Source organism: Hemitrygon akajei, unplaced genomic scaffold (assembly GCF_048418815.1).
Source record: "Hemitrygon akajei unplaced genomic scaffold, sHemAka1.3 Scf000108, whole genome shotgun sequence".
NCBI classification, from domain to species: domain Eukaryota; kingdom Metazoa; phylum Chordata; class Chondrichthyes; order Myliobatiformes; family Dasyatidae; genus Hemitrygon; species Hemitrygon akajei.
Genome location: NW_027331994.1, coordinates 1,984,725 through 2,012,195, shown reverse-complemented (window position 1 = coordinate 2,012,195; position 27,471 = coordinate 1,984,725). Strand labels below are relative to the sequence as shown.

At 40.2% G+C, this 27,471-nt stretch overlaps 1 protein-coding gene across 2 annotated transcripts in view; it reads left to right on the top strand.

Annotated features, from left to right (window-relative positions):
* The first annotated feature begins 2,455 nt into the window (after positions 1-2,455).
* Positions 2,456-27,471, top strand: part of LOC140723293 (NACHT, LRR and PYD domains-containing protein 3-like) — a 43,314-nt gene continuing 18,298 nt past the window's right edge. The window contains exons 1-5 of one of the 2 annotated variants that reach the window (XM_073037890.1): positions 2,456-2,576; positions 19,380-19,467; positions 21,073-21,239; positions 23,954-24,125; positions 24,222-24,287. In XM_073037890.1, the coding sequence (XP_072893991.1) occupies positions 19,458-19,467; positions 21,073-21,239; positions 23,954-24,125; positions 24,222-24,287 (415 nt within the window). In that variant the 5' untranslated portion in view covers positions 2,456-2,576; positions 19,380-19,457. Of the gene's footprint in view, positions 2,577-13,827; positions 13,875-19,379; positions 19,468-21,072; positions 21,240-23,953; positions 24,126-24,221; positions 24,288-27,471 lie in introns of those variants that run through there. The other variant, XM_073037891.1, reaches the window with a different exon arrangement.

Genomic DNA, 27,471 nt, shown 5'->3' with positions numbered 1-27,471 from the left:
AAATAAGGACCCTTAATGGTTATCACCACAATGCATTGTGTGAGGCCCTTTGTAAATATCCTATATTTAACATTTGGAACAGACATTTCGAATCCAACAATGTGTTTTGAGTTTGTAACAGCTTCGGCACTGCTGTAAGTTCTGTAGAGATTAAACTACTAACAGATTTAATGGAGGCACCTCGAGACAGGGTTAAAACAGCCATTAGAATTTTAGTTTCCCCATTACAAAATGGCTGAGAGCTCAGCATTCATCTTTGTCACAATGAAACTCAGAGCATGTGAGTTTGTTCCTTATTTCCTATTTTCAGTTAGTTCTGCTGAGCCACTTCCTCCATCACCAGGGTAACAGCCCAGCAGAGCTACAGAGTGTTGAACATTTTTATCGCTCTCTGGTCACCGCCCCTCAGTTGTCTCAGGAGCCGGTGTGGAGGCCCGGATGCCTTGAGCATCCACTGTATGGAATATATGATATTTAAGTTGCAATAGAGAGATAACTAATGAATGTAGGGATTGCATTGATACAAATCTGTTTAGGATGTCACAAACAAGGTCAACAGGGATCACTCCCTCCACAATCCCCTTGTTCATTCATCCCTCCTCACTAATTTTCCTCCAGATACTTATCCCTGCATACGGCCTAAGTGCTACACCTAACCGTACCTCCCTCACCTCCGTCACCTCCATTCAGAGACACAAAACAGTCCTTCCAGGTGAGGCAACACTTCACTGCGAATCTACTGAGGTCATCTATTGTGTCCGGTGCTCCCGATGCGGCCTCCTTTACATTGGTGAGACCCGCCATCAATTGGGAGACCGTTATGTTGATCATCTCCTTATCATCTGCCACAAGGGGGATCTTCGCAGTGGCCAAACATTTCAATTCTGATTCCCATTCCGACGTCTCGATCAATGGCCTCCTCTTGTGCCAAGATGAGACCACCCAGAGGGTGGAGGAGCAACACCTTATATTCCATCCGGGTACCCTCCAACTTGATTGAATGGATATTGAATTCTCCTTCCACTAAACAAATCCCCCCACCCCCTTCTCTATTCCCCACTCTGAACTTTCATTTCTGCTCACCAGCCTATTACTTCCCCCCGGGTCTCCTCTTTCCCTTTGTCCTATTGACAATGCTCCAATTCTTTCATCTCCTGCCCTTGACCCGCTCATGACTTGACTTCACCTATCACCTATCAGCTTCCAGTTCGCCATTTTCCCTTCCCCGACCTTTATATTCAGATCACTTCTCCACCGCCCGCCCCCCCCCCATCCCTCAGTAAGGAAAAAGGCTCGTGGTCCAAAATGTGGACTATTTACTCTTCTCCATAGATACTGCCTGTTGTGCTGAGTTCCTCCAGCATTCTCTGTGTGTTGCCTTGGATTTCCAGCCTTTGCAAGCTTTCTACTGTTTAAGTATGATAAATACCGTAACAATTATTTGGGTTTTGTTGAGATTGTACCTGGAATATGGTGTAAAATCCCGCTCGCCATACTAACACGGGTTACACAGACCAAAGGAACTCAGTGGGTCGGGCAGCATCTGTGGAGGGAAATGGACCCTCAACACTTCAGGCCGAGACCCTCCCTCTGGACTGAGAGTGGACGGGAAATAGTCAGAGAAAAGAGGTGAGGGGTGGGGATGGGGCAAGAACTGGGGAGTGAGAGGTGGATCCAGGTGAGGGGGAGGTGGGAAAATGAAAATAGTGACAGAGGGTGGGAGGTGAGTGGTGGGCAACACGGGGCTGCAGAAATGGAATTTAATTCCATGGAGTATTAACAAAAAGGTTATAGAGTACATGGTTTAGAGATTTACCACACTGATTCCTGGAGGACGACGAAGTTTCACTGATCGTCTTCACTTAAAACAGAGGGCGGCAGATGTGTGGGGACCGAGGGGATTGAGGAAATGAGGATCGGGCAGAAACATGTGGCTGAAATGGGAGAGCAGGTTCCATCTTGTTGATGGTTAGAGGGGCTGAATGGCTTTCTCCTGCTGTTTCTCACTTGATGTTTCAGTGATCCTGTCCAGTGAGGCTGGAGGAATGTGAATAATATTATTACTTATAAAGATAGAAGTGATTTGAATGAAACCTTTTCGGGTCTGACTTTTGTATCGGATCGGGATGGGAATCGAACCCGTAACTCCGAGATCCGAGAGGTGGAGCGATGGGGACGCCAAAGGTACCGATGGCAAAATAAAAAATGTAGCTGGTGTAAATATGAAATAACGTGTAAAATGCGTTATAGGTATGGTTAAAATGCGGTGAGTCGGGCAGTGTGTGAGGGGCGAGGAGCAGAGTCATCGGTTCAGACGGGAGACCCTCCACCCGACAAGTTTCTCGCTCCCATTTCAAACGCAGATCAGCAGCATCCGCTGTTTACGCTTCCGAGGCCCCGCCCCCGCTCTCACAGTCTCCGGATGGGCGGGGTTTTATTTCCGTTCTCTGTTGAAGTGGATCGTTGGCGTGGAGCCGGTGGACTGATCGCTGTCTGCGGGGCAAATTGATCAAGTTCCCATCGGTCAATATTGTGGCGGGTCACTCGGGGTGAACGCGACCGACGATTTCCCATCGGTGAGTACTGAAGCCGATCCCAGGGGAGGGAAACCTGATGTTGTGCAGAGAGTCCCGTTAACTTCCTCGAACTGGCGGCCTCGTCCCGCTTCCTGGACACAACCTGTCATGGTCGGTCCGGGTTATGGGACCTTCACACCGAACCGCCTGAGATGAGCCGCCGCTCAGCCCCTGGTGTTCTGGTCCCAGGAACGGGATGAGTTGGTGAAGCCGAGACTGAACCCATCCATTAAGACGTACCTGGTGAACTTTACCTCCATCACCCGGCCCGGTATCGGATCCAAACTTCACCTGGATCGACGCCTGGGGTCGATAATTGTTTTACATATTTCCAGCACACTGGAAGCGGCCGTTCAGCCTGTTGTGTTCTTGCAGACTCGAGGGTTAAGCAGAGTAATCGCACCCTCGGGAGACTCCTCCACGTGTATGAGTAGTTTCATCTTTCCCCGTTCAGACAGGACAGTGAGATCCAGATCTCTCACGTCCGCTTGGGGGACTAGGAAGTTAAATTCCATCTTCTTTCCATTGCTACGACTTGCCGAAATGCTGACAGTGTTTCCCGATGTCTGGCCCTATTAATGCGAGAGTTAAGTCTTGTTCATGTTTGCTCAGCCTGTATCCCAATGCCGCAATGATATATTTCAGCAATCTCTCTTCTAAACTTTGTCTTCCTTGTGAAGTTTTGTATTTGCACCTTTCTCTTTATTTATTTGTTTGTTTGTTTATTTATTTAGTTAGTTAGCTAGTTAGTTAATTAGTTAGTTAGTTATTGTTCGCTAGGAATACCAAAGGTTTAGTTGGACACAACACGTGGCAGGGTAAAAGCAACCATTTCAATTTTTGATTCACCGTTACAAAATGGCTGCAGTGTTAATCTTTGTCATAATGGGACTCATAGCATCTGATGTTCAGTTTGTTATTTCCTTTCTCGGTTATTTTCGGTGAGCCATTTTCTCTGTTTCCAGGGTAACGGCCCATCAGAGCTGCAGCAAGTGTTGCAGTTTTTATCGCTCTGTGGTCACCGCCTCTCAGTGTAGAGACAGTGGCCTCGGGAACAAATGTAACAGAGTGATAGTGGGAGGAAAGGATGCTGTGAGCATTGGCTGTATGGGATGCACTACACCAGGGTCAGTATGAATTCAGAATTAACAAATTGTTAGGGGTGGGGTGGCATTTACAGTTCAGGGTGGCAATCAGTTACTATCTGTGCATTAAAATGAAGAGGGAGAAAATACTACAGTTGCAGGAAATTTAAAGTAAGGAGGAGAAAATACTGGAGACGCTCAGCAGATCGGCAGCATCTTGGACAGTCTCGGTTCTGGAACTGGGTCTTCCACCATTTGTCCTTTCAGAGATGTAGTCTGATGTACTGAGCTCCCAGCATTTTCTACTTTATAATTTTACATTTCGTTCCTGCTACACTGCAGGAAACATGGCAGCCAGCTGTGCTGGGCAAGATCCCACACAGCAGGAAGATTGTGATCAAATGTGCTCGGTTTCGCTGCTGGGGTTAGGCTGAAGTGTAACCTCTTTTCAGACCGGGAAACCGGCCTGAGCACCGGCCCCGGCAGAGGGTCATTAGCTTCCAATTCCACTTTAGTTTGTGAATCAGAAATGGCAGGAACTCCACGGCAAATTGCCGGCACCAAGGCGTCTTTGTATGGGTGATAATATTGGGTTGGTGTCTCTGATGATATGGAACTGACAGTATACGGGCTTCAGTCCAGGTTGGTAATTCTGCAGCTGTGATCGTAATTTTCTCAGTCTGCAGTGAAGCTGAAATCCCGGGCGGTCGGGCATTGGTTATGGGGAAATCACCGTCTACACTGTCCAATAGGATATCATATCTGTCAAGTATTTTGGAGATTAGTTAAGAATGAACTAGGGCGCATTGCATCTTTTTTTGAGAAAGATAGACCGGCATGGATTAGAATAGAACTAGATAAAATAGGAGAAAATACACCAGAAGATTTTATATATAAATGGGAATCTAAATGGATACGGGAAAAGAAAGAATCTCCTATATTAAAACATTTGATTGACTTATGGAATAAGATAAATGTTGATGATGAGACAAAGAAATCTTTATTAGCAAAGATCTTTAATTCAAAATAGACTTATTCCTTTTACAATGGATAATCAACTTTTATATAATTGGTTTCAAAAAGGGATTAGATATATAGGAGATTGTTTTGAAGGAGGTATATTAATGTCATTTGATCAATTAAAGAATAAATATGAAGTATCAAACAACACTCTTTTTTGTTACTTCCAACTAAGGGCTTATTTAAGAGAAAAATTAGATCAAACAATGTTATTGCCGAAATCTAATGAAATAGAAACTTTAATACAAAAAGGAAAAACTAAAAAAATTATTTCTTGTATGTATAGCTTGATTCAAAAACAGGCAATTAAACAAGGAGTCCGTAAGTCAAGACAAACATGAGAAAGTGACTTGAATATTAAAATTGAAGAAACAACTTGGTCAAGACTATGTTTTGATAGTATGACAAATACAATAAATGTCCGGTTAAGATTAGTGCAATATAATTTTTTACATCAATTATATATTACACCACAAAAATAAATAAATTAAACCCAATTTTATCTGATCAGTGTTTCCGATGTAACCAAGAAATTGGTACTTTTTTACATTCTACTTGTTCTTGTTCTAAAATTCAACCTTTTTGGACAAATTTAAGAGTTTTACTGGAACAAATTATTGGAACAAAACTTGCACATAACCCGATATTATTTTTATTCGGCGATATTGACGGTATAAAACCGAAACCCAAATTGAATAAATATCAGAAAGAATTCATAAAAATTGCACTGGCAGTAGCCAAAAAGGCTATTGCAGTTACTTGGAACTCGGATTCATACTTAAGTATAGATCGTTGGAAGAATGAAATTTCCAGCTGTATTCCACTTGAAAAAATTACTTATAATTTAAGAGATAAATATGAAACATTTTTGAAAATTTGGCGCCCTTGTTTACAAAAGACAGGATTAAATATATAGGTGCTCCGAAGATAAAATAATTGGGTATTTGGGGGAAGAAAGAAACATATATACTAAAGTTATTACGAACTCCGTGGAGCATGTGGGGATCTTCCGATATCCAGGCACTCTTTCTTACATTTTTTTTCTTTTTTTTCTATAGGGATGTTAGGGGGAGGGGCTAAGGGGAGGGGGAAGGGTATATATTTTTTCCTTTCTGTAATCATTTGAAAACTCAATAAAAAAAGTTTTTTAAAAAAAGAATGAACTAGGGCGTTAGGTGAAGTTGGGCAGTGATGTTGTTCATCTGAACTTTGGTAAAGTCTGTAACAAGTTCCCGCATGGCAGCTGATCGGGGAGGTTCGGTCACGTGGGATTCACAGGGAGCTGGCGAGGTGGATTCACACCGGACTCGAGAACAAGAAGGAGAGGGGTTGAATGCAGATGGTTCTAGCGAATGGAGGCCTGTGACGAGTGGGATGTGAGTGTCAGTGTTGAGACCTCTGTAACTTATTATTCATGCCATTGATTTGTATCTGAATTTACATGGCTACACAGAGTATTATGTCCCGTAGTGTTCACCCTACTGTAGTAAATATATTATCAAGCTGGAGAGGGTGCAGAAGAGATTGCTGAAGATGTTGCCTGGACTACAGGGCCGAGTCATAGGAAGCTTTTGGCCGAGCTGGATCTTCATTGCAGAGGAGAATGAGGGTGACATTATAGGAGTTCATGAAATCAAGAGGGAACATAGATAATGTGATTGGTCGTGGTATTTTACCCAGGTTTCAAGATTCAAGATTGTTTAATGTCATTCCAGTCACAAGTGTAAAGGAGAACAAAATAATTGTTACTCAGGACAGAAGAAAAAAACAAAATGATGGAGACCACAATAATAAACAAAACACAATACATGAAGTATGACAGTTTAAAAAGATTGATTGTATGTCCATAAAGTGACATTAATCAAAGGGGTGTCTGGACATGAGAGACTGACATTGATTCTTCTTCTGCATGTGACTTGCGCGTTACACGCTTGGGCGATCATGGCTCTCCACATCCAATGATCCCTCACAGCGTCAATGATATCTGGCACACTTAGATCTGTTAGTTCTTTCACGCTGTCCATATATGTTCTTCTTTGCCTTCCTCTTCCGCGTTTCCCAGGCATACGGCCTTGCATTGTAAGACATCCTATTTCTCCCTTTCTGATGACATGCCCCGGGAATTGAAGTTCCCTCTCATTTAATGTTCTCATTAAAGATCTTTTGGTGTGGGTACATTGGAGTACTGTCTCGTTAGCTACCCTGTCTCTATGTGATATTTTCAACATTCTTCTAAAAAACACATTTCTGTTGCTTCTATGTTTCTTTGGAGTTCTGATGTTATAGTCCACATTTCGGAAGCACACAGCAAGATTGACCAGATGTAACATTTTAGTAGCCTGAGGCTTGTTGTCATAGAAATGTGTCTGTTGGTAAAAATGGGTTTCATTTTTTAGAAGTTGGTTTTGGTAATGGCAACTCTTTTTATTTCTACTTTACTTCTAGCATCTTGTGATATAAAGCTACCAAGGTAATTAACGCTGGTCTTTTGTTCAATCTCTTTTGTTACTGACGGGCAACTTGCAGTTGGGTGTATCCTGCTCTTTTGATATTACCACATACTTATTTTTTTTACAGTTAATGGTTAGACCAAAATCTGCACTTGTTTGTACTACTTTGTCCAGGAGAATTTGTAGGTCTTCTGCAGCACTTGCTATTAGAGTGGTATCGTCTGCATATCTTATATTGTTGATGGAAACATCTCCAATTTTTATCCCATCTAGGTCTTCTGTTTCTCTGAGAATCATTTCAGTATAGATATTAAATAATTTCTGTGAAGCAACGCATCTCTGTCTAACTTCCCTTTGAATTTTAGTCCAACTGCTTATATTATCATCATCTTTTACCGCCACCGATTGATTACAATATGAATTTTGAAGCGGTTATTTGTCCCTTCCGTCAATGTTTAGTTAAATGAGAAGTTGAAATAATTTTTCATGTTGCACTTTGTCGAATGCTTTAGTGAAATCAATAAAACATAAAAATACATCATTTTGATATTCAATTGCCCTTTCTGAAAGCATTAGTAGTATGAAAATTGCATTCCTCGTTCCTCTATCCTCAATAAATCCATATTACAGTTCAGAATTTTCTGGACTTAAATTGTTTTTAATTTGACTCAGAACAATTCTCAACAAAATCTTTGTTATGTGACTCATAAGACTGATTGTTCTATAATTTTCGCAGTCAATAGTTCCAGGAATTTTAGGCAGAGTTATAAATACTGATTTCAAGAGATCGCCAGGCAATACACCAGACTCATAAATGCCATTATACTCTTCAAAAAGAATATCTACTCCCAGATCTTCTAGGGCTTGTATCATTTCCACTGAAATTCCATCAGGTCCAGTGGTTTTACCTTGTTTCATGCTTTTCATTGCTTTAGTTATTTCTTCTTCGGTAATAAGAGGGCCAGAATTAGGGTGTTTTATATATGGGGGTTCCCTCTATTATCTCAAAAAGCTGCTCTACATACTGAATCCACCTCTCACATACTTTATCCGTTAGGATGGGTCCATCTGCTGATTCTAGGCATCCTGTAGAGGAGGTTTTCTTAATACCAGTAATTTCCTTAAATTTTCTGGTGCATTTCTTTGCTGTTGTTAATATGGCCTTCCACTTCATTGCATTTTTTGATTCAGCCATTCTCCCTTTGCAATATTGCATAATACTCTGGTCTGTGAGATTGATTGTATGTCCATAAAGTGACGTTAGGCACAGGATTGTCTGGATATATGAGACTGACATTGATTCTATGTCCGTAAAGTGACATTAGGCACAGGAAAGCCTGGACCTACGGAGAATCACATTGATTGTCTGTCCATAAAGTGACTTTAGGCAGAGGAGTGCCTAGAACTGTCAGGAAATGTTAAACCAGTAATGGGTGGGGTGCGGAGGGTGGGTTAGTGAGTAGAGCTGTTAATCAGGCTTACTGTTTGGTGAAAATAACTGTTTTGAGCCCGATTGTCCTGCCGTGGGTGTTACAGATCTACAATTCCTTTAAAGTAACACCAGCGTTGTAAAGAGAGTTTAGGACATATTGACCATTATAACGCAGGCTATTATGAAGAGGGGCCTGGACATTAATGCTAAAGTTGTAAAAGACACCGGGAATCCAAAACAAAAAAAAAACAGAATTGAGTGCAGTTCTGGCCAGCTACTTGGAGGAAAGATGTCGATAAGCGTGAAAGAGTGCAGGGAAAATTACACGGACATTGCTAGTATTTCAGGAAATAATTATAGTGATAGGTTGAACAGGTTAGAACTCGATTACCTGGAATACAGGGGAATGATGGGGTATCCTAGCAGGATTCCAACTTTTCTATGCCATTTGCCCCTACATTTAGAGGAAGGGTCCAGGACCCTAGGTGGGGAAGCCCTGCTTGAAATATAGAAATCTATGATGGTATAAATAGGGTGAATGCAGTTAGTCATTTCCCCCTCAGGTTGGGTAAAATCATGGATTTACGGCAAAAAGTGACACATTTAAGGGTAATCTGAGGGAGAACTACTTCACTCAGAGGGTGGAGCGAATGCGGAACAAGTTCCCAGCAGATGTAAGAGATGAAGGTCCGATTGTGGTATTTCAGAGATGTTTGGGGAGGTACATGGATGAGGGAGGTATCGAGGGCTATGGTCTGGGTGCAGGGGGACGGAACCACACCGAACATGGCACGGACTGAATGGACTTTAACAACCCTGTGTCTGTGCTGTAATGGCTCTGTGAATCTCAATTGAAACTTCTACACATAATCGACATTTATTGCAGACAGGTCGTAGAAAGCATAGAAAATCAGAATCAGAATCAGAATCAGACTTTAATCGCCAAGTACCTATGCACATACAAGGAATTTACTTCTGTCAGATGTTGTCTCTCTGCTCATAACAATAATAATAATGATAAATATAAATGAAAATATAGATTATACATACAGGTAGTGCAATCCAAGTAATAGTTAGCTGACTGTTAACCGGCAGTTAACTGTTCAGCAAAGTGACCGCAGTAGGGAAAAAACTTCTCCAGTGCCTATTAGTCTTAGTCTGGAGGGATCTGAAGTGGCTACCAGATGGAAGCAGATCAAACAGTCCGTGCGCAGGATGGGAGGAGTCCTTTATGATGTTCCCCGCCCTCTTCTTCAACCTGGAAAAGTACAGGTCCACAATAGAGGGCAGGGAGGCTCCAATGATGCACTTGGCAGTTCTCACTGTGCGCTTATAGGTGCAGGAGTAGGCCCTTCGGCCCTTTGAGCCTGCATCGCCATTCAGTATGATCATGGCTGATCATCCAACTCAGAACCCTGTACTTGCTTTCTCTCCATCCCTTTAGCCACTAGGGCCATATCTAATTTATATTATATCTAACTTATAGGTCGTATACAACACTGCGATTTATTTTGGACCAGCGTCTGCACTGCTGAGAGCTCTGTAGAGCTGGAACCACATTGAGATTTACTGAATGCACCTCCAAGGGGTAAAAACAACCGCTGGAATTTCAGTATCACCATTACAAAATGGATGAATGTTCAGTTCATCTTTGTCACAATGAAACCGAGAACGTGTCACACTGTGTTTGTTATTTCCCCGCTCGGTTGTCTTTGCGAGCCACTTCCTCCGTCACCAAGGCAACAGCTCACCAGAGCTGCAGAGAGTGTTGAACACGTTTATCGCTCTCTGGTTGCTGACTCTCAGCGGAGAGAGAGTGGCCTCAGATACGAGGATGTTTTCAGCATTTACTGTCCAGGATGGAATGAAGAAAATTGTAGGGATTGTATTTATGCGATTCTGTTCTGGGGGTCAAACATCTTGCAGTTAGTCATCGTTTCTGCATCAAAAGAAACAAAATGAAATCTCCTGCACTGAGTTTCCAGTGCTATATTTTCAATTTTATATTTAAAACATTTTGTTCCCGTTACACGACGGGGAAAGTGGCTGCTAATTGACCTGGGCTACACCGCACTCAACAATAAAATAATGAACAACTGTGTTCAATCTAACTGTGGGAACAAGCTAAAATGTATCAGCACCCTCTTTGTGATCCAAGGCCCATGTTTTACAGCTAATCCCTGTCTAGAAAGAGGATCATCGGGCTCCAGTTCTGTCATGGGTTGGTGTGGGAGTGTAAGTTTTTGAACTGGGATTAGCTGAGACACTGCCGCATATTACCGGCAGCAAAGAGCCCTGGGAGAGCTGGTGCTTGAGATACAATCTTGGGATGGGGGCTCTAGGAATATGGAACTGTCAGTGTTTGGGCTTCGTTCTACGTTGGTGCTTTTACAGATGCAGCTGGATGTTCCGCAATGAAGCAGACGTCTCCGGGGGCTGGATATTGGTAGCATGAATCTTTCAGTGTGAGATGCGGGAACACCAGTGTGAGATGTGGAAAAGATGTACGAGGCTCTCGGTGAGGGCTGTGACCCTCTGAGGTTGCATCCTGGGATACCACACATGTCTTGACCCAGATAAAATGAATCAGGGAATCAAGTTGTCCGGGTTTATGAGCTGTTGAGCGAGTATTTCTGTTCTGTGCTCAGATGTTTGGTTCTGAAGTCTCTTTGGAAGCAAAGCAGAGAATGAGTTCCTATTCCATCCCTCACAGGGAGAGGCTGTGATTAAATACGCTGTTTTGTGTTTGCACCAGTAGACATAGACCGGGGTTTCAGAATTCAATTCACATTTGGAAATTCCCCCTCACTGTCACCTGTCTATCTCCCAGCGGGCAGATACTCAAACAGAAACTCAAGATGTTGAAGATAGAACAGAACATGGAACAGTACATCACAGGAACAGGCCCTTCGGCCACAATGGTGTGCCAAACTAGCAGAAAAGTAAATCAACCCCCTGCCACAAAATCTAGGGTTGGTGGGGGGGGGTTGAAGTTAGGGTGGGGGTGATTATTTACCAACTGAGTAACAACAAGTCTGGATGCAGTGGGAGTGGGGAAGGTGTCTGGATTAGACGGAGAGTCTGGGATCTAAGAGTGCTGCCTCAGAATAAAGAAGCATCACTTTAAAACAGATGAGAGACATTACTTCAGCCAAAGGTTGTTTGATCTGTGGAATTTGTCCCACAAACAGTGGTGGAGGCTATCGTTGGGTATATTCATGTTCTGGATTGCTAAGTAGGTTGAGAATTATAGCAGGAAGCAAGAATATAAAAACAGAGAACCATAACTCCTCTTGACAATTCATACAAAAAAAGACTGGAAATGTTCTATTTATAGAAGAGAAAAAAAAACACTAAACTAACCTAAAACAAAAAAAAAGGACTGGGCAGTCCATTTGAGGACAAGATTACAAAAAAAGAAGAAAACGTCCTTCTGGTCAAATCTGAAACTTCACGGAGGGAGCAAGAAAAGAAAATAAATTAGATTGTATGAAAATATTGAATAAAAGGTGGCCAGGTTTGGTCAAATTTGAAAGATGTATCGAACGTCCGACTTCTAATTTTCTCCAAGTTTAAACAAAACATAATGGAGGAGAGCCTGAAAAAAGCAGTAGGTGGATTAGGATCCTTCCAATGCAACAAAATAGCTCTCCTACCCAATAAATTTGAAAAGGCTATCACATTTACCATCTATAAAAAGCTTTGAACCAGGGAAGAAAAAATCCGTCTCTGCTTCAATTTCCTTTCCATTTATTACCACAGTTAATAGGACTGGCTGTTTTTCTTAATATTTTCTTAATATTGAGCAAGAAGCCAGCTTTCCACTTTCTTCTTTCACTTTCATTAGAAGCTTCTTCAGATCCTCCTCACTTTCAGCCATTAGAATAGTATCACATGCATATCTGAATTTATTAATATTCTGTCTGGTAATTTTCACTGCAACATTTTGAGTCCTCTCGACCAGCATTCCTCATATGTTCAGCATATAGATTAAATAAGCAGGGTGAGGCGGCGTCACGTCATGACGTAGGGTCGAAACGTTGGGAATCCAGCTCCCTCGTAAAAAGTAATGAAATAGGGTTTAAATGAAGAAAAGTTAATAAATACCTACTAGAAACTGTTTATAAGCAACTCAGGATTATTTTTGGATATTGCTTCTAAACCGAAACAGAAGAAAGTTACTACTTCGAAGACTGCGCAAATCGGCGGGGAAAAAGGCTTAACCGTCTCGGCGAAGCCTCGGACTCAAGTTGGATCTCCTCCCGGCGAAGTGCATGGCGCTTCTGATGATGCGGGACAGGAAGTTGCAGCAATGCCGGCGGTCTCTGAGAAGAAACGGCAAGAACAACGCATGCGCGAAGAGACAAGCATGCATGAACAGATATTCTCAAAACTACAAATCCCGACTACGGCTGGAAGTGAAAAATTGGAAGTGAATCGGAAGTGGAATCAGACTCTTTGGGAAATACAGAGGATGAAGAAGAGGAAAAGAAGGAGGAGATTAAAGGGGACATAAGATATATCCTGATATATATGATGAATGAATTAAAAGCTATAAGAACAGATATAAGAAGGATGCAGAATACACTTGATAATGTGGTGGAAAAACAAGAGAAGATGGATAATAAAGTTAAAGAGATGGAAGTAAAAATGGAAGAAAACACTGAAAGAATAGATAAGATAGAAGACAATAATCTTGCCTGGACAATAGAAAGAAAACGGATGTTGGAAAAAATAGATGCGCTTGAAAACTCTAGTAGACGAAATAATATTAAAATTGTTGGTCTTATGGAAGGAACAGAGGGAGAAAATCCAATAAAATTCTTTCAAGAATGGATTCCGAAAATTTTGGAAATGAAAGAAGGAAGCCAAGTAATTGAAATTGAAAGAGCACACAGAGCTTTAAGACCAAGACCTCAACAAGATCAAAATCCAAGATCAATTTTGATAAAATGTTTAAGGTACCAAGATAAAGAAATGATCTTGAAGGCAGCTACTCAAGGTGCGAAAAAGAGAAATGGGCCATTGATAATAGAAGGGAAAAGAGTTTTTTTTTAATCCAGACATAAGTTACGATCTTCTGAAGAGGCGGAAGGAATCTAATCAAGTGAAAAAATCTTTATGGGAAAAGGGCTATAAATTTTTATTGAGCTACCCAGCAAAATTGATCATTTTCCTGGATAACGAAGAAAGAAGATTTTTCGTTGACTACCGGAAAAAGGAGAAATTTGTACAAGAATTACCTGATATCCACGAAGAGGACTAAAGAATTATAGAAATGAAGTGGACTAATGATGAAGACTGAAATAAGGTTGGACTTGACGGACATTTATAAGGAAAACAAAAATAGTTGAGGAGTATTAATTGGGAGTAGAGACATTAATTATTTTCTTTTTTTTTCTTCACTAATATATTTTCTTTTTTTTTGCGGGGAAGCTGGAGGAGCTCCTGATCGATGGCTGCGAGTTTCACGTGTACAATCATGGCAATTGCCATGACCCGTTAAATGGGGGGGGGTAATGTTGTGTTATTTTTTATTCGCAACATTAATGGGTTTTTTTTTCCCTTATATATTAGTTACCTTTTTTCTATTTTTCTTTTTTGCCTGGATGGTTGGGGAGAGACTCATAGAAACATGGAGAATTTCAAAGAGTTCCCAAGGTATTATGAATGATTAATTTACTTATTTTTTTAAGTTTTAATGCTAATGGACTTAACGGACCTGTGAAAAGAAAAAGAGTTTTAACATATATTAAGAAAATGAAAGGAGATACAGCTTTTTTACAAGAAACACATTTAACAGAAACAGAACATAAGAAATTAAAGAGAGATTGGGTTGGAAATGTCATTGCAGCTTCATTTAATTCAAAATCGAGAGGAATTGCAATTTTGGTTAATAAAACTTTACCAATTAAAATACAAAATGTAGTAATTGATTCTGTGGGGAGATATGTGATTATACATTGTCAAATTTTTTCAGAATTATGGACTTTTATGAACATTTATGCACCAAATGAAAATGATGCAAAATTCATACAAGAAGGTTTTTTGAACTTGGCTGATGCACATGATAAAATATTAATAGGTGGAGACTTTAATTTTTGTTTAGATCCAGTTTTGGATAGGTCAACTAAAGTTGCTACAAAATCAAAAGTAATAAAACTAACTTTATCATTAATGAAAGATTTAATCCTGATTGATATATGGAGAAAAATTAATCCAAGAGAAAGAGATTATTCATTTTATTCAAATAGACATAAAACTTACTCAAGGATTGATTTTTTTTATTATCAAAAAATATTCAGGATAGAGTGAAAAGTGTGGAATATAAAGCAGGAATACTGTCAGATCATTCCCCCTTGATAATGACAATGATAATGACGGACAAGGAGGAATCGATCTATAGATGGAGATTTAATTCCATTTTATTAAAACGTAAAGATTTTTGTGATTTTATGAAAAAACAAATTCAATTTTTTTTGATACAGATTTACATTCAATTGAGGATAAAATTATTATGGGAAGCGATGAAAGCATATTTAAGGGGTCAGATTATAAGTTATACATCTAAAATTAAGAAGGAATACATGGCAGAAATAGATCAATTGGAAAAAGATATCATAAAGTTAGAAAAAGAATCTCAAGAAAGATATATGACAGAAGAAAAATGAAGACAACTTGTTAATAAAAAACTACAATATAATACACTCCAGACATATCGTACAGAAAAAGTAATTATGAGAACTAAACAGAAATATTACGAATTAGGTGAAAGATCACATAAGATTCTTGCTTGGCAGTTGAAAACAGAACAGGTTTCTAAAACAATAAATCCAATTAGAACAAGTGTAAATAAGGTTACTTATAAACCTTTAGAAATTAATGAAACTTTAAAAAATTTTTATACTGAACTACATCAATCGAATCACAAAATAAGATTGCTGAGATAGATAAATTGTTATCACAAATAACCCTTCCAAAATTAAATTTGGAAGAACAGAAAGGATTAGATATGCCCTTTACATTAAAAGAGGTTGAAGAAGCTTTAGGATCACTTCAGAGTAATAAATCCCCAGGAGAAGATAGTTTTCCTCCTGAATTTTTTAAAAAATTAAAGATTTATTAATTCCTCCTTTTATGGAATTAATATATCAAGTGGAAAGAATGCATAAACTCCCACAATCTTTTTTAATAGTGATCATAAGTGTATTGCCAAAAAAAGAGAGATCCTTTAAAACCAACATCATATAGGCCTATTTCTTTGTTGAATACAGATTATAAAATAATAGCAAACATTTTATCTATAGAATATCTAAATATTTACCAAAATTAATACATATGGATCAAACAGGTTTTATTAAAAACAGACAATCAATGGATAATATAACCCGGTTACTTCGTATAATTCATTTGGCACAAAAAAGAGAGGAAATGAGTGTGGCAGTTGCTTTGGATGCAGAAAAAGCACCTGATAGATTGGAATGGGATTTTTTATTTCAGGTATTGGAAAAATATGAGTTAGGAAAACCCTTTATACAATGGATTAAAACCTTAAATACTAATCCTCAAGCTAAAGTAGTTACAAATGGTCAGATTTCAACACTATTTTGCTTAACGATGTCAGCTAGACAAGGCTGTCCATTATCACCTGCTTTATTTGTATTGGCAACAGAACCATTAGCTGAATTAATCAGAACAGATTCAGACATTGGGGGCTTTAGAGTTAATCAAGAAGAATATAAGATTAATTTATTTGCTGATGATGTTTTGATTTATTTAACAAATCCATTGCAATCTTTGCAAAGATTATATTTCAGATTGGAAGAATATGGAAAGGTATCAGGGTATAAAGTAAATTGGGATAAAAGTGAAATTTTACCCCTTACCAAAGGAAATTATAATCAATGTCGATTAGTAACTCAATTTCAATGGTCAATAAATGGGATAAAATATTTAGGTATTAGAGTTGATAATGATGTAAAAAAAATATATATAAACAAAATTATTTGCCATTATTAAATAAAATAAAAGAGGATCTTGATAAATGGGCGATGTTACCAATAACATTAATAGGATGAGTTAATGCTATAAAAATGAATATATTTCCTAGATTGCAATATTTATTCCAAACTTTACCAATACAATTACCTCAGAAGTTTTTTCAAGAACTGAATAAATATGTAAGGAAATTTCTTTGGAAAGGAAAGATGTCAAGAATATCATTGGAAAAATTGACATGTAAATTTGATTTAGGAGGGTTACAACTTCCAAATTTTAAGAATTATTATAAAGCAAACCAACTTAATTTATTGCATCTTTTTTGATGAAAAAAAAACCCGGCATGGATTAGAATAGAATTAGATAAGATAGGAGAAAACATACCAAAAGATTTTATATATAAATGGGAATCCAAATGGATACAGGAAAAAAAAGAATCTCCTATATTAAGACACTTGATTGATTTATGGAATAAGGTAAATATGGACGATGAGATAAAGAAATCTTTATCTTTATAAAGCAAAAAGAACTTTAATTCAAAATAGGCTTATTCCTTTTACAATGGATAATAAACATTTATATAATTGGTTCCAAAAGGGGATGAAATATATAGGTGATTATTTTGAAGGAGGTATATTGATGTTGTCTGATCAATTAAAAAATAAATATAAAATATCAAACAACACTCTTTTCTGTTATTTTCAATTAAAGGCTTATTTATGAGAAAACAACACTCTTTTCTGTTATTTTCAATTAAAGGCTTATTTACGAGAAAAGCTGGGTCAAACAATGTTGATGCCAATACCTAGTGAAATAGTAATATTAATTCAAAAAGGAAAAATTAAAAAATTTACATCTTGTATGTACAATTTGATTCAAAAACAGACAACTAAATCAGGAATTCATAAATCAAGACAAAAATGGGAATCTGATTTGAATGTTAAAATTGATGGAAAACGTTGGTCAAGATTATGTTCTGATAGTATGATAAATACAATAAATGTTCGACTTAGATTAATACAATATAATTTTTTACATCAATTATATATAACACCACAGAAAATAAATAGATTAAATTCAAATATGTCTGACCAATGTTTTCGATGTAATCAGGAAATTGGTACTTTTTTTACATTTTACTTGGTCTTGTTTTAAAATTCAACCATTTTGGATAAATCTGAGACTTTTATTGGAACAAGTTACTGGAGTACAACTCCCACATAGTCCAATATTATTTTTATTAGGAGATAATGAAGGGACAATACTGAAACTTAAATTGAATAAGTATCAGAAAAAAATTATAAAAATTGCATTGGCAGTAGCCAAAAAAGTTATCGCAGTTACTTGGAAATCTGATTTATATTTAACTATGGATCGTTTGCATAATGAAATATATAGTTGTATTCCACTTGAAAAAAATTACATATAATCTAAGAAATGAATATGATATATTTTTGAAAATTTGGCTCCCATACCTACGAAAGATAGGATTAAATACATAGGTCCTTTGAAGATAAAATCATAAAGTAATTGGGGAAAGTAAAAATAAATATTAAAATTATTTTGAACTCCATGGAGCATGTGGGGATCCTCCGATATCCAGGCAATCTTTCTCTTCTTTCTTTTTTTTCTTTCTTTAGATAAGGGTTAAGGGGAGGGGGAGGATTAATATTATTTTTCTTTTTCTTACTATTTTATCATCACATTTATTGTTTGTAATTTTCTAAAAATTTAATAAATAAATAAATTGAAAAAAATAAACAAACAGGGTGACAGTATGCAGCCTGGTCATACTCCTTTCCAAATCTTGAACCAGTTTGTTGTTCTGTGACGTTCTAACTGTTGCTTCTTGATCTTTGTACAAGTTTCTCATAAGGCAGAACAGATGTCCAGGTATTCCCATTTCTTTAAGGATTTGCCATAGTTTATTATGGACCACACTGCTGAAGGCTTTAGAGTAGTCAATAAAACATAGATAAATACTTTTCTGAAATACTTGCGATTTCTCCATTATCCAGCGTAGTTTAGCAATTTGGTCTCTGGTGCTTCTGCCTCTTTTAAAAGCAGCTTCCATCTGGCAGTTCGTGTTCCATATATTGCTCGGGTCTTGCTTGCATGATCTTTAGCATTACCTTTTTAGCACGTGAAAACTTTCGGTAATTTGAACAATACTTTACATTTCCGTTCTTGGGTATTGGGACAAAAACGGATCTTAATCCAGCCTGAAAGTCATTGTTGTTTATATTTTCCCAGATCTGCTGGAAAATTGCATGCAACACTTTTACAGCATCACCTTTTAGAATTTTCAACAATTTTACTGAAATCCTGTCACATCCTGCAGCCTTATTATTGACAATGTTTTCTATCGCCCATTCGACTTCACTTTCCTGAATGTCTGGTTCTAGATCGATGAGGGAGTCATTGCAGGTGTCTTCGCTGTTGGATCTTTCTGCAATTCTTCTGTGTGTTCCTGCCATTTCCCTTTGATGTCCTTTGCTTCTGTAAGGTCCTTCCCTTCTTTGTCTTTTCCTATGCTCATTTTACATGAAATGTTCCTTTAATTTCTCTAATCTTCTGCAACAGATCTCTTCTTTTTTTCCAATTCTGTTGGCTTCTTCAGCTTCACTGCATCGCTCCTTTAATTAAGTTTCCTTATATTTCCTTGCTATCTTCTTGAAATTTGTGTTCAGTTGGAGGTCTTTGTACCAATCTCCATTTACTCCCTGGAATGTCGGAGAGTGAGCAGTGACCTTACAAAAGTGTTTTAAATTTGAAGGACAGAGTAACTGAATCATACTTTTTTATTTGTGTAATTCAGGTCATTGCCAGCAGGTGGGGCATTCTTCCACCCGGACGTCAGACAAGCAGACGGTAATCAACCAACGACAGAGTCAGAATGGACACAGGTATGCTCACTGGCCTCTTTCTCATTAAAACTCTGTCATCATGGTACACGTGAAGTCAAATCATCAATAATTCAGAGGGATAAACTTGGGCGATAAAGGGGCAGAGAGAAAGTACCATCAAACGGGGTCATTGTTCCAACTGGTAAAGCATCCATGAGCACTGGAACAATTCACCAGCTCCAGCGCAGGGACCTAACAAGGGGAATGGTCGAATCACTCCCCTCACCACACAAATCTTCACCTGAGTGAAAGGAGAAGGAGCCCCTGAATAAGGTAGGAGTGGGTAACACTCAGACAGGAATACAACAGCGGGCAATGTAACAGTCGAGGGAACAGACAGAATTTCCATCAGCATTTGGTACGACCTGATGTGGGAAATGCCTCCGACAGCCGTTGAGAGAAACAGAAGTTGTTTTCTGTTTGGAAGGGCAATGGTGAATTCTCCCCAGATTAACAGGTTCTTGCACAATGGAGGTAAGGGGAGTTTCCGGTGTCTGTTTTCTGTGGCCGAGTTAAAGAACGTTATATTGAGGGAGGACGGGCTGGGTGCAGGAGACAGTGAACAAGAGAAATTGTACTGAGGGAATCTGGTGGGTGTGGGGGGGGGGGGGGGGGGCTACTGAAGCAATGAAATTTCCTTGGCGAATGGGATTAAAGTAAAACAAAATGATAAGTGGAGAGGGCACCGTACAAAATGCTGGAGGAACTCAGCAGGTCAGGAAGCACCTACAGAGAAAAAATAACCTTCAACGTTTCGGACTGAGAATCTGTAAATTGATTTCAAAGTCGTCCTGGGTACATAAAATGGAGTCAGCACTAGAGGAGCGTTGTTCAGGCTGAAGGTCGGTGACCAGTCGTGTTAGCAAGGATCACTGTTTCGCCATGCGTCGTGTGTGTGAATCAAATAGGTTAATCATATGATATACTGGGTGGACTTATTCGTTGATTTACAGAGTTGGAGGAGTTGAATAAATTTGGGACTGTTGTCAAAGCGTTCAGCATCCAGTTAGAAATAGGAACAGAGAGTCACCAAGTACAGATAATTCAGGCAAATGTGAGAAGTTGCATTTTGAGAGGTCAAATTCGTGAGCAATGTGCACAGTGAATGTTGGGACTGATAATAAGATTGATGTACTGTGGGGTCTTGTGATGGGTATGCACAGCTCCCTGAAGCTGGCAACACAAATGGTAGTGTGCTAACAATGAGTTGAGGTATTTGTTAAAGTTAGACTGTAACTGGATACACGTTGGTTAAGAGACAATTTCAGTATTGTGCACAAATCGAGAATGATGTGGAGGGTCTATAGAGGGTGCAGACGAGTTTCACCACAAAAACCTGAGGTAACAGGTTTGTTTAGATGGTAAACTTTAAAGGGGATTTAGGATGCATGTTTTTCACAGAGAGTGATCGGTGTCTGGAATGAGCTGCCGAGGGAGGGACTGGAAACAGATACTCAGCATCATCTGAGAGGCGTTTGAACTCATGAGCAGGCCGGGAACGGAGGGATATTGATCATGTTCCTGAAGATGGGATTGGTTTAAATTGGCATTGTGTCTGCAAACGCATGGTACATCTATTATTTTATGTTCTCTGACCGACTACAGATCTGAACTCCGCCATCTCCGCCTTCCTGTCAAATTGTGAGGATCACCAACTGTTCCAGTTGACGAGATTCTACATGGAGCGTCTGGAGCAGGCGATTGAGGAGGGTGTGGAGGGAGTCGGTTTCATGTTAATGGGCGAGGATCACTTCACTGGGCCAGAGTATCACGTAAGTGGAATGGACATACACTGAGTGTAGATTCTACCGAATGAATCACAGACCAACAGAACCGGTGTAACGACACCTCTGGGCAGTGAAAATCCTGTAATGCTTGTGGTCAACATCAAGAAAAGTGTTTTCATCTGCGAAAACCTGGAACTTTTATTAACCAATACAAGCCTCTCTCCAGTTTTCTGATCACATTCATTTATAGACAGATTAGGATACAGGCAATGATTGAGAGGTGAATTTAGTGATGTGACACTTGACGGACATTGCAAGTGGACAGAGAACCGCTCTACACCACTCAGTCTGACATCACATCATGTTCCCTGTGTTCGACCTTAGTGGTCATTCACCAATCTGTGTTCTTCTCATGACCCACAGGTTTCCCACAAATCAAATATATAGTGACTTATTTCTCAGCTCATTCTCAGTCTACCTTCAACCCTATTTTCAACTCAGGCAACACTGACTCGTCTCTCATTTGAACTGCGGACTCTTATTTTGATCAATATCCCAACATGCCTCATGTTTCTGTTACCTTCTGTTCCTTGTGACTTCCAATTTGAGTTTGTAATTACCACAGCATATACTGTTAACATGGGAAGTGCAACGTTAGTGCCACTGAAAATATTCCAAACATCTACAGCTAACATAGAATTACAAAGAAACAGCTTTCCAATGGTCCTCGTGCTACTGGAGTGCGTTCACCTATTACCACCCAGAATGAGTATTAGTGAAGAGCCAGACACCATACCAAACACTATATTCCACGTGAGGCAGCTGACAATTTCAGTCCAAACTTCTTACTCAACATTACCACCAGTCGGCTTTGGTCTGTCACACACGCACAATAGGCCTGAGTTTGCTGGCTGCTCCTCACTGCCAGTTCCCAGCTGTCGGCTTTGGTCTGTCACACATGCACAATAGTCCTGAGTTTGCTGGCTGCTCCTCACTGCCAGTTTCCAGCTGTTGGCTGGCACTGGACCCCTCATGGAGCCTGGCAGTGAAGGGTGAAGCTGCTGCGGTTCACCAGGGATTACCCTGGCGAAAATCAACAGTGACCCGGCCATAGTTTCACCTAGTCATAGTCATCAAACCCAACAGTACAGCAACAGGCCCTTCTGCCCATCTAGTCCACACCGACCTATTATCTGCTTAGTCCAATTGATCTGAACCCGGACTGGAGACATCCATAACTCCCCCATTGAATAAACTTATCCAAACTGATCTTAAATAATCAACTCGAATGTACATCGACTAACTAAGATGGCAGCACGTTCCGCGCTCTTCAGCAACCTCTGAGTGAACAAGTTCCCTCTCATATTGCCTTTCACCTGTCATCATTACCCTATGATCTCTAATTCCAGTCCCACCCAACCTCAGTAATAAACACATTTTCGCACTAACTCTCTGTATACCTTTTATAAACGTGTATACCTCTGTCACATTTCTCATGGTCCTCCTACACTCTATGGAGTAATGTCCTAACCTATTCACACTTTCTCTATATCTCAGATCCTCAACTCCTGGTAACAATCTGTATTTTATTCTGCATTCGTTCAATCTTATTGATATCATTCCGGGAGGTAGATGTACACATTGCTTCAAATTAGCCTCTGCAACATCAACTTCGACATAATATCCCAACTTCTGTATTCAATATTTTGATTTATGAAGCCCCATGTCCAAAAAGCTTTACAACGTCATCTACCTTCGACAACACTTTCAAGAAATTTTGGATCTGTATCACTTTGCAGGATCTCATCACACTTCCTACTCTTGTCATTGGTACCAACGTGGACCAAGACCTGCTCATCCTGCCCTTAAGAAACTTTCAGAGTCGATACGAGATATTACTGACCTTGGCAAGACACCATCCAAAAATCCTGTTCTCGTAAATAGAATCTCCAGTCTGTTCTCCTGACCATTGAACTCCCCCTGTCAGTGCAGATCAGCAATTCTCATCCCTTCTGAGTCACAAAGACAAACTCAAAGCCAGAGGCATAATCACCGTGGCTTTCCTCTGTGAGACCATACCCCGAAACAGAAATCCGTATACCAGTTACAAGGAGTTTCCTGTAGTGGCTGCCTGTTCCCTTCCCCCTCTTGACAGTCACCCAGTTTCCTGTGTTCTGTGCCTTGGGTATAGCTCCCTCCCTGTAAAGTCTGTCAGTCAACCTCTCAGTCTCCCGAGTGATCCCGGGTTTATCCAGCTCCAGCTCCAATTCTTCAGCACGGTCTGTAAGAAGCTGCAGCTGGATGAAATTCCCGAAGGTGCAGTTATCGGGGACACTGGAGGTCTCCCTGACTTGCCGCACCCTGTAGGAAAAGCATCCCACTGTGCTGCCTGGCATTCCCACTGTTCTAACAGTGAAACAGAGAAGGGAAATATTACCCAAGATCTACCTAAATCCTCCGCCTCTCCTCACTGAACCCTCTCTGACACAAAGCCTCAATAACCTACTCTATCTCTGGCTCACTCACACTATGTCTGCTCCTTTTAAACCTTGCCAAGTGGATAAGTACCCCGCAATCTGTGGCGTTCAGAAAGTCATCACAGGCCATGCTAACTTCTTTTAAAATCTCTCTCCTGCAACAAACACTTCAATGGCTGTTAGTGATCTGTGGCGAGCAGAATGTGCTGGGTCAGTCCATGTCCAGGGTAGATTTCTACCCATCCCTCCGCTCCTCAATATATTCCCCATTGTTCATTACAGAGCGTGACTGAACTCGCGGAGAAGGGAAACCGAGCGGGCGCTTCCAAACTCCTCCTGGATCTGGTGATGGAGAAGGGCTCCGGGGCCCGGAGGGTGATGTGGGAATCCTTTGTGAAACTACATCACCATTTACCGAAGCTGAGCAGAATATTGAATGAAATACGGGAACGAGGTACGGTGAACAATACACTGTGTTACAGATGTAAATGCTGATGAATTTACAGTATTACACAGAACAGACTTCATGCAGGTTAATCTGTTTCAACAGGTGACGGCCAATTCGCCTACATGGACACCGAGCGGGGTATATCTGAAGTGCCCCCGCATCTGGAAGGTAAGCGATGGAACGGAAACCTTAAAGTCTTTATTTGACTCTGAGAGTCTGAATACGTCTCTTTAGAGGCCTGTTTCGAGACTGTCAGAGTCTGGGAGACAGGTTTTTGTTGTTATTTTACACTGAGAGTCTGAATACGTCTCTTTAGAGGCCTGTTTAGAGACGGTCAGAGTCTGGGAGACAGGTTTTTGTTGTTATTTGACACTGAGAGTCTGAATACGTCTCTTTAGAGGCCTGTTTAGAGACGGTCAGAGTCTGGGAGACAGGTTTTTGTTGTTATTTTACACTGAGAGTCTGAATACGTCTCTTTAGAGGCCTGTTTAGAGACGGTCAGAGTCTGGGAGACAGGTTTTTGTTGTTATTTCACACTGAGAGTCTGAATACGTCTCTTTAGAGGCCTGTTTAGAGACTGTCAGAGTCTGGGAGACAGGTTTTTGTTGTTATTTCACTCTGAGAGTCTGAATACGTGTCTTTAGAGGCCTGTTTAGAGATGGTCAGAGTCTGGGAGACAAGTTTTTGTTGTTATTTCACACTGTGAGTCTGAATACGTCTCTTTAGAGGCCTGTTTTGAGACTGTCAGAGTCTGGGAGACAGGTTTTTGCTGTTATTTCACTCTGAGAGTCTGAATACGTCTCTTTAGAGGCCTGTTTAGAGACTGTCAGAGTCTGGGAGACAGGTTTTTGTTGCTGTGGCTGGAGAACAGGAAGCAATTTGCATTTGCCACAACACCTGGCACCTTCCCGATCTCGGGATCTGTACCCGGAGGCCTCTGTGAGTTTGATAAACAGACATTCCCGTCGGCCTCTGTCCTGTTGCAATCGCTGTACCTACCTCTCCACCTATCTTTGTATCATCCACAAACTTTGCCACAAATACATTTATTCCATCATCTAAATAATTGACAAACAATCTGAAAAGCAGCGGTCCCAATACTGATCCCTGAGAAACACCACCAATCACTGGCAGCCAATCAGAAAAAGGCCCCTTTTATTCCCACTCGCTGTCTGCTGCCTGTCAGCAATTCCGCTCCACGTGCCAGTATCTTTCCAGTGACACCATAGATTTTTATCTGCTTAAGCAGGTTCGTGTGCGGCACCTTATCAAATGCTTTCTGAAAATCCAAGTAAATGGCATCCAATGACTCTCCTTTGTCCAGCCTGCTTCTTACTTCCACCGTGAAATCTAACAGAACCATTGCTAACTTATTTTGTCATTAGTCTCAAAGTACCTCGAAACCTCAACCTTAATTAAAGACTTCAACTCTTTCCAATCGCCGAGTTTTAGCTATCTGGCCTATAATTTTCCTTCTTTTGCCTTTCCCCCTTTTAAAGACTAGAGTGACAATAGCAATGTTCCAGTCCTCCGGGACCATGCCCGAATCAAGTGATTCTTCAAAGATCATGACCAATCCATCCGTCATCCCTTCAGCAACCTCTCTCGGATCTCTGGGATGTAGCCCATCTGGCCCAGGTGACTTTGCACCTTAAGGGCTTTCAGTATGCCGAGAACTTTTCTCTTTTGAAATAGCAATGGCACTCACTCCTACTGCCTGTCACTCGCAGACCACTGCATGCTGCTAGCGTCTTCCATAGTGAAGATATATGCAAAGCACACATTAAGTTATTCTGACATTTGTTTGTCCACTATTACTATCACACCAACATCATTTTCCAGTGTTCCAGTATCAACTCTCACCTCCCTTTTACTCTTCATATAACTGAAAAAAGTGTTTATTATCCTGTTTTATATTATTGGCTTTTCTGCCCTCACATTTCATCTTTTCCCTTCTTATCGCTTTTTTAGTTGCCTTTTGTTGGATTTTAAAAGTTTTCTATTCATCCAACTTCCCCTCACTTTTGTTATCTTGCATGGCCTTTCCTCGGCTTTTATGCAATCCTTAACTTCCTTTGTCAACCATGTTTGCCGACACGTGACACTTGAGAACTTCTTCCTCCGTGGGCCATACCTATCCTGCAACTTGAGACCTATTCCCAGAAGCTTCAACCATCTCTGCTCTGCCGTCATCTCCACTGGTATCCTTCTCCAATCTACCTGGGAAAGCTTCCCTCTCGTGCCTCTGTAATTCACTTTATTCCATTGCGACCATCTCCGCTAGTATCCTTCTCCAATCTACCTGGGAAAGCTTCTCTCTCGTGTCTCTGTAATTCACTTTATTCCATTGCGATCATCTCCGCTAGTATCCTTCTCCAATCTACCTGGGAAAGCTTCCCTCTCGTGCCTCTGTAATTCGCTTTATTCCAAAGCGATACTGATACCATAAGTTATGCTTCTCCAATCTACCTGGGAAAGCTTCCCTCTCGTGCCTCTGTAATTCACTTTATTCCAAAGCGATACTGATACCATAAGTTATGCTTCTCCAATCTACCTGGGAAAGCTTCCCTCTCGTGCCTCTGTAATTCGCTTTATTCCATAGTGATACTGATACCATAAGTTATGCTTCTCCAATCTACCTGGGAAAGCTTCCCTCTCGTGCCTCTGTAATTCACTTTATTCCATAGTGATACTGATACCATAAGTTATGCTTCTCCAATCTACCTGGGAAAACTTCCCTCTCGTGCCTCTGTAATTCACTTTATTCCATAGTGATACTGATACCATAAGTTATGCTTCTCCCTCTCAAACTGCAGTATGAATTCACTCATATTATGATCACTACCAGTTGAGGGTTCTTTTGCATTAAGCTCCCTTATAAGATCCGAGCTATTACATAACACCCAATCAAAGACAGAATTTTCCTGAGTAGTTTCAAAAAAACTAGTTTGTTTGATTTTCGAATTCCCCGTGCATATTGAATTATGTCATCACCTTGATGACACGCCTTTCCCAGCTCCCTTTGCAATCTCAACCCCACACCTTCGCTGCTATTTGCAGGCCAATATAAGATTCCCATAAAGCTTTTTTTAACCCCTGTAGTTTCTTATCTCCACCCACAAGGATTCAACATTCTCTAACCCTATGTAACCTCTTTAACAAGATGTGATTCCATCTTGAACCAACACGGCCACACCACCACCGCCTATGCCTTCCTGCCTGTCCTTTCGATAAGACGTAAATCTTTTAATGTTAAGCTCCCAGCTATGGTCTTCTTTCAACCACGACATGGTGATGCCCACAACATCATACCGACCAATCTCTAATTGCGCCAAAAGTTCGTCCACCTTAT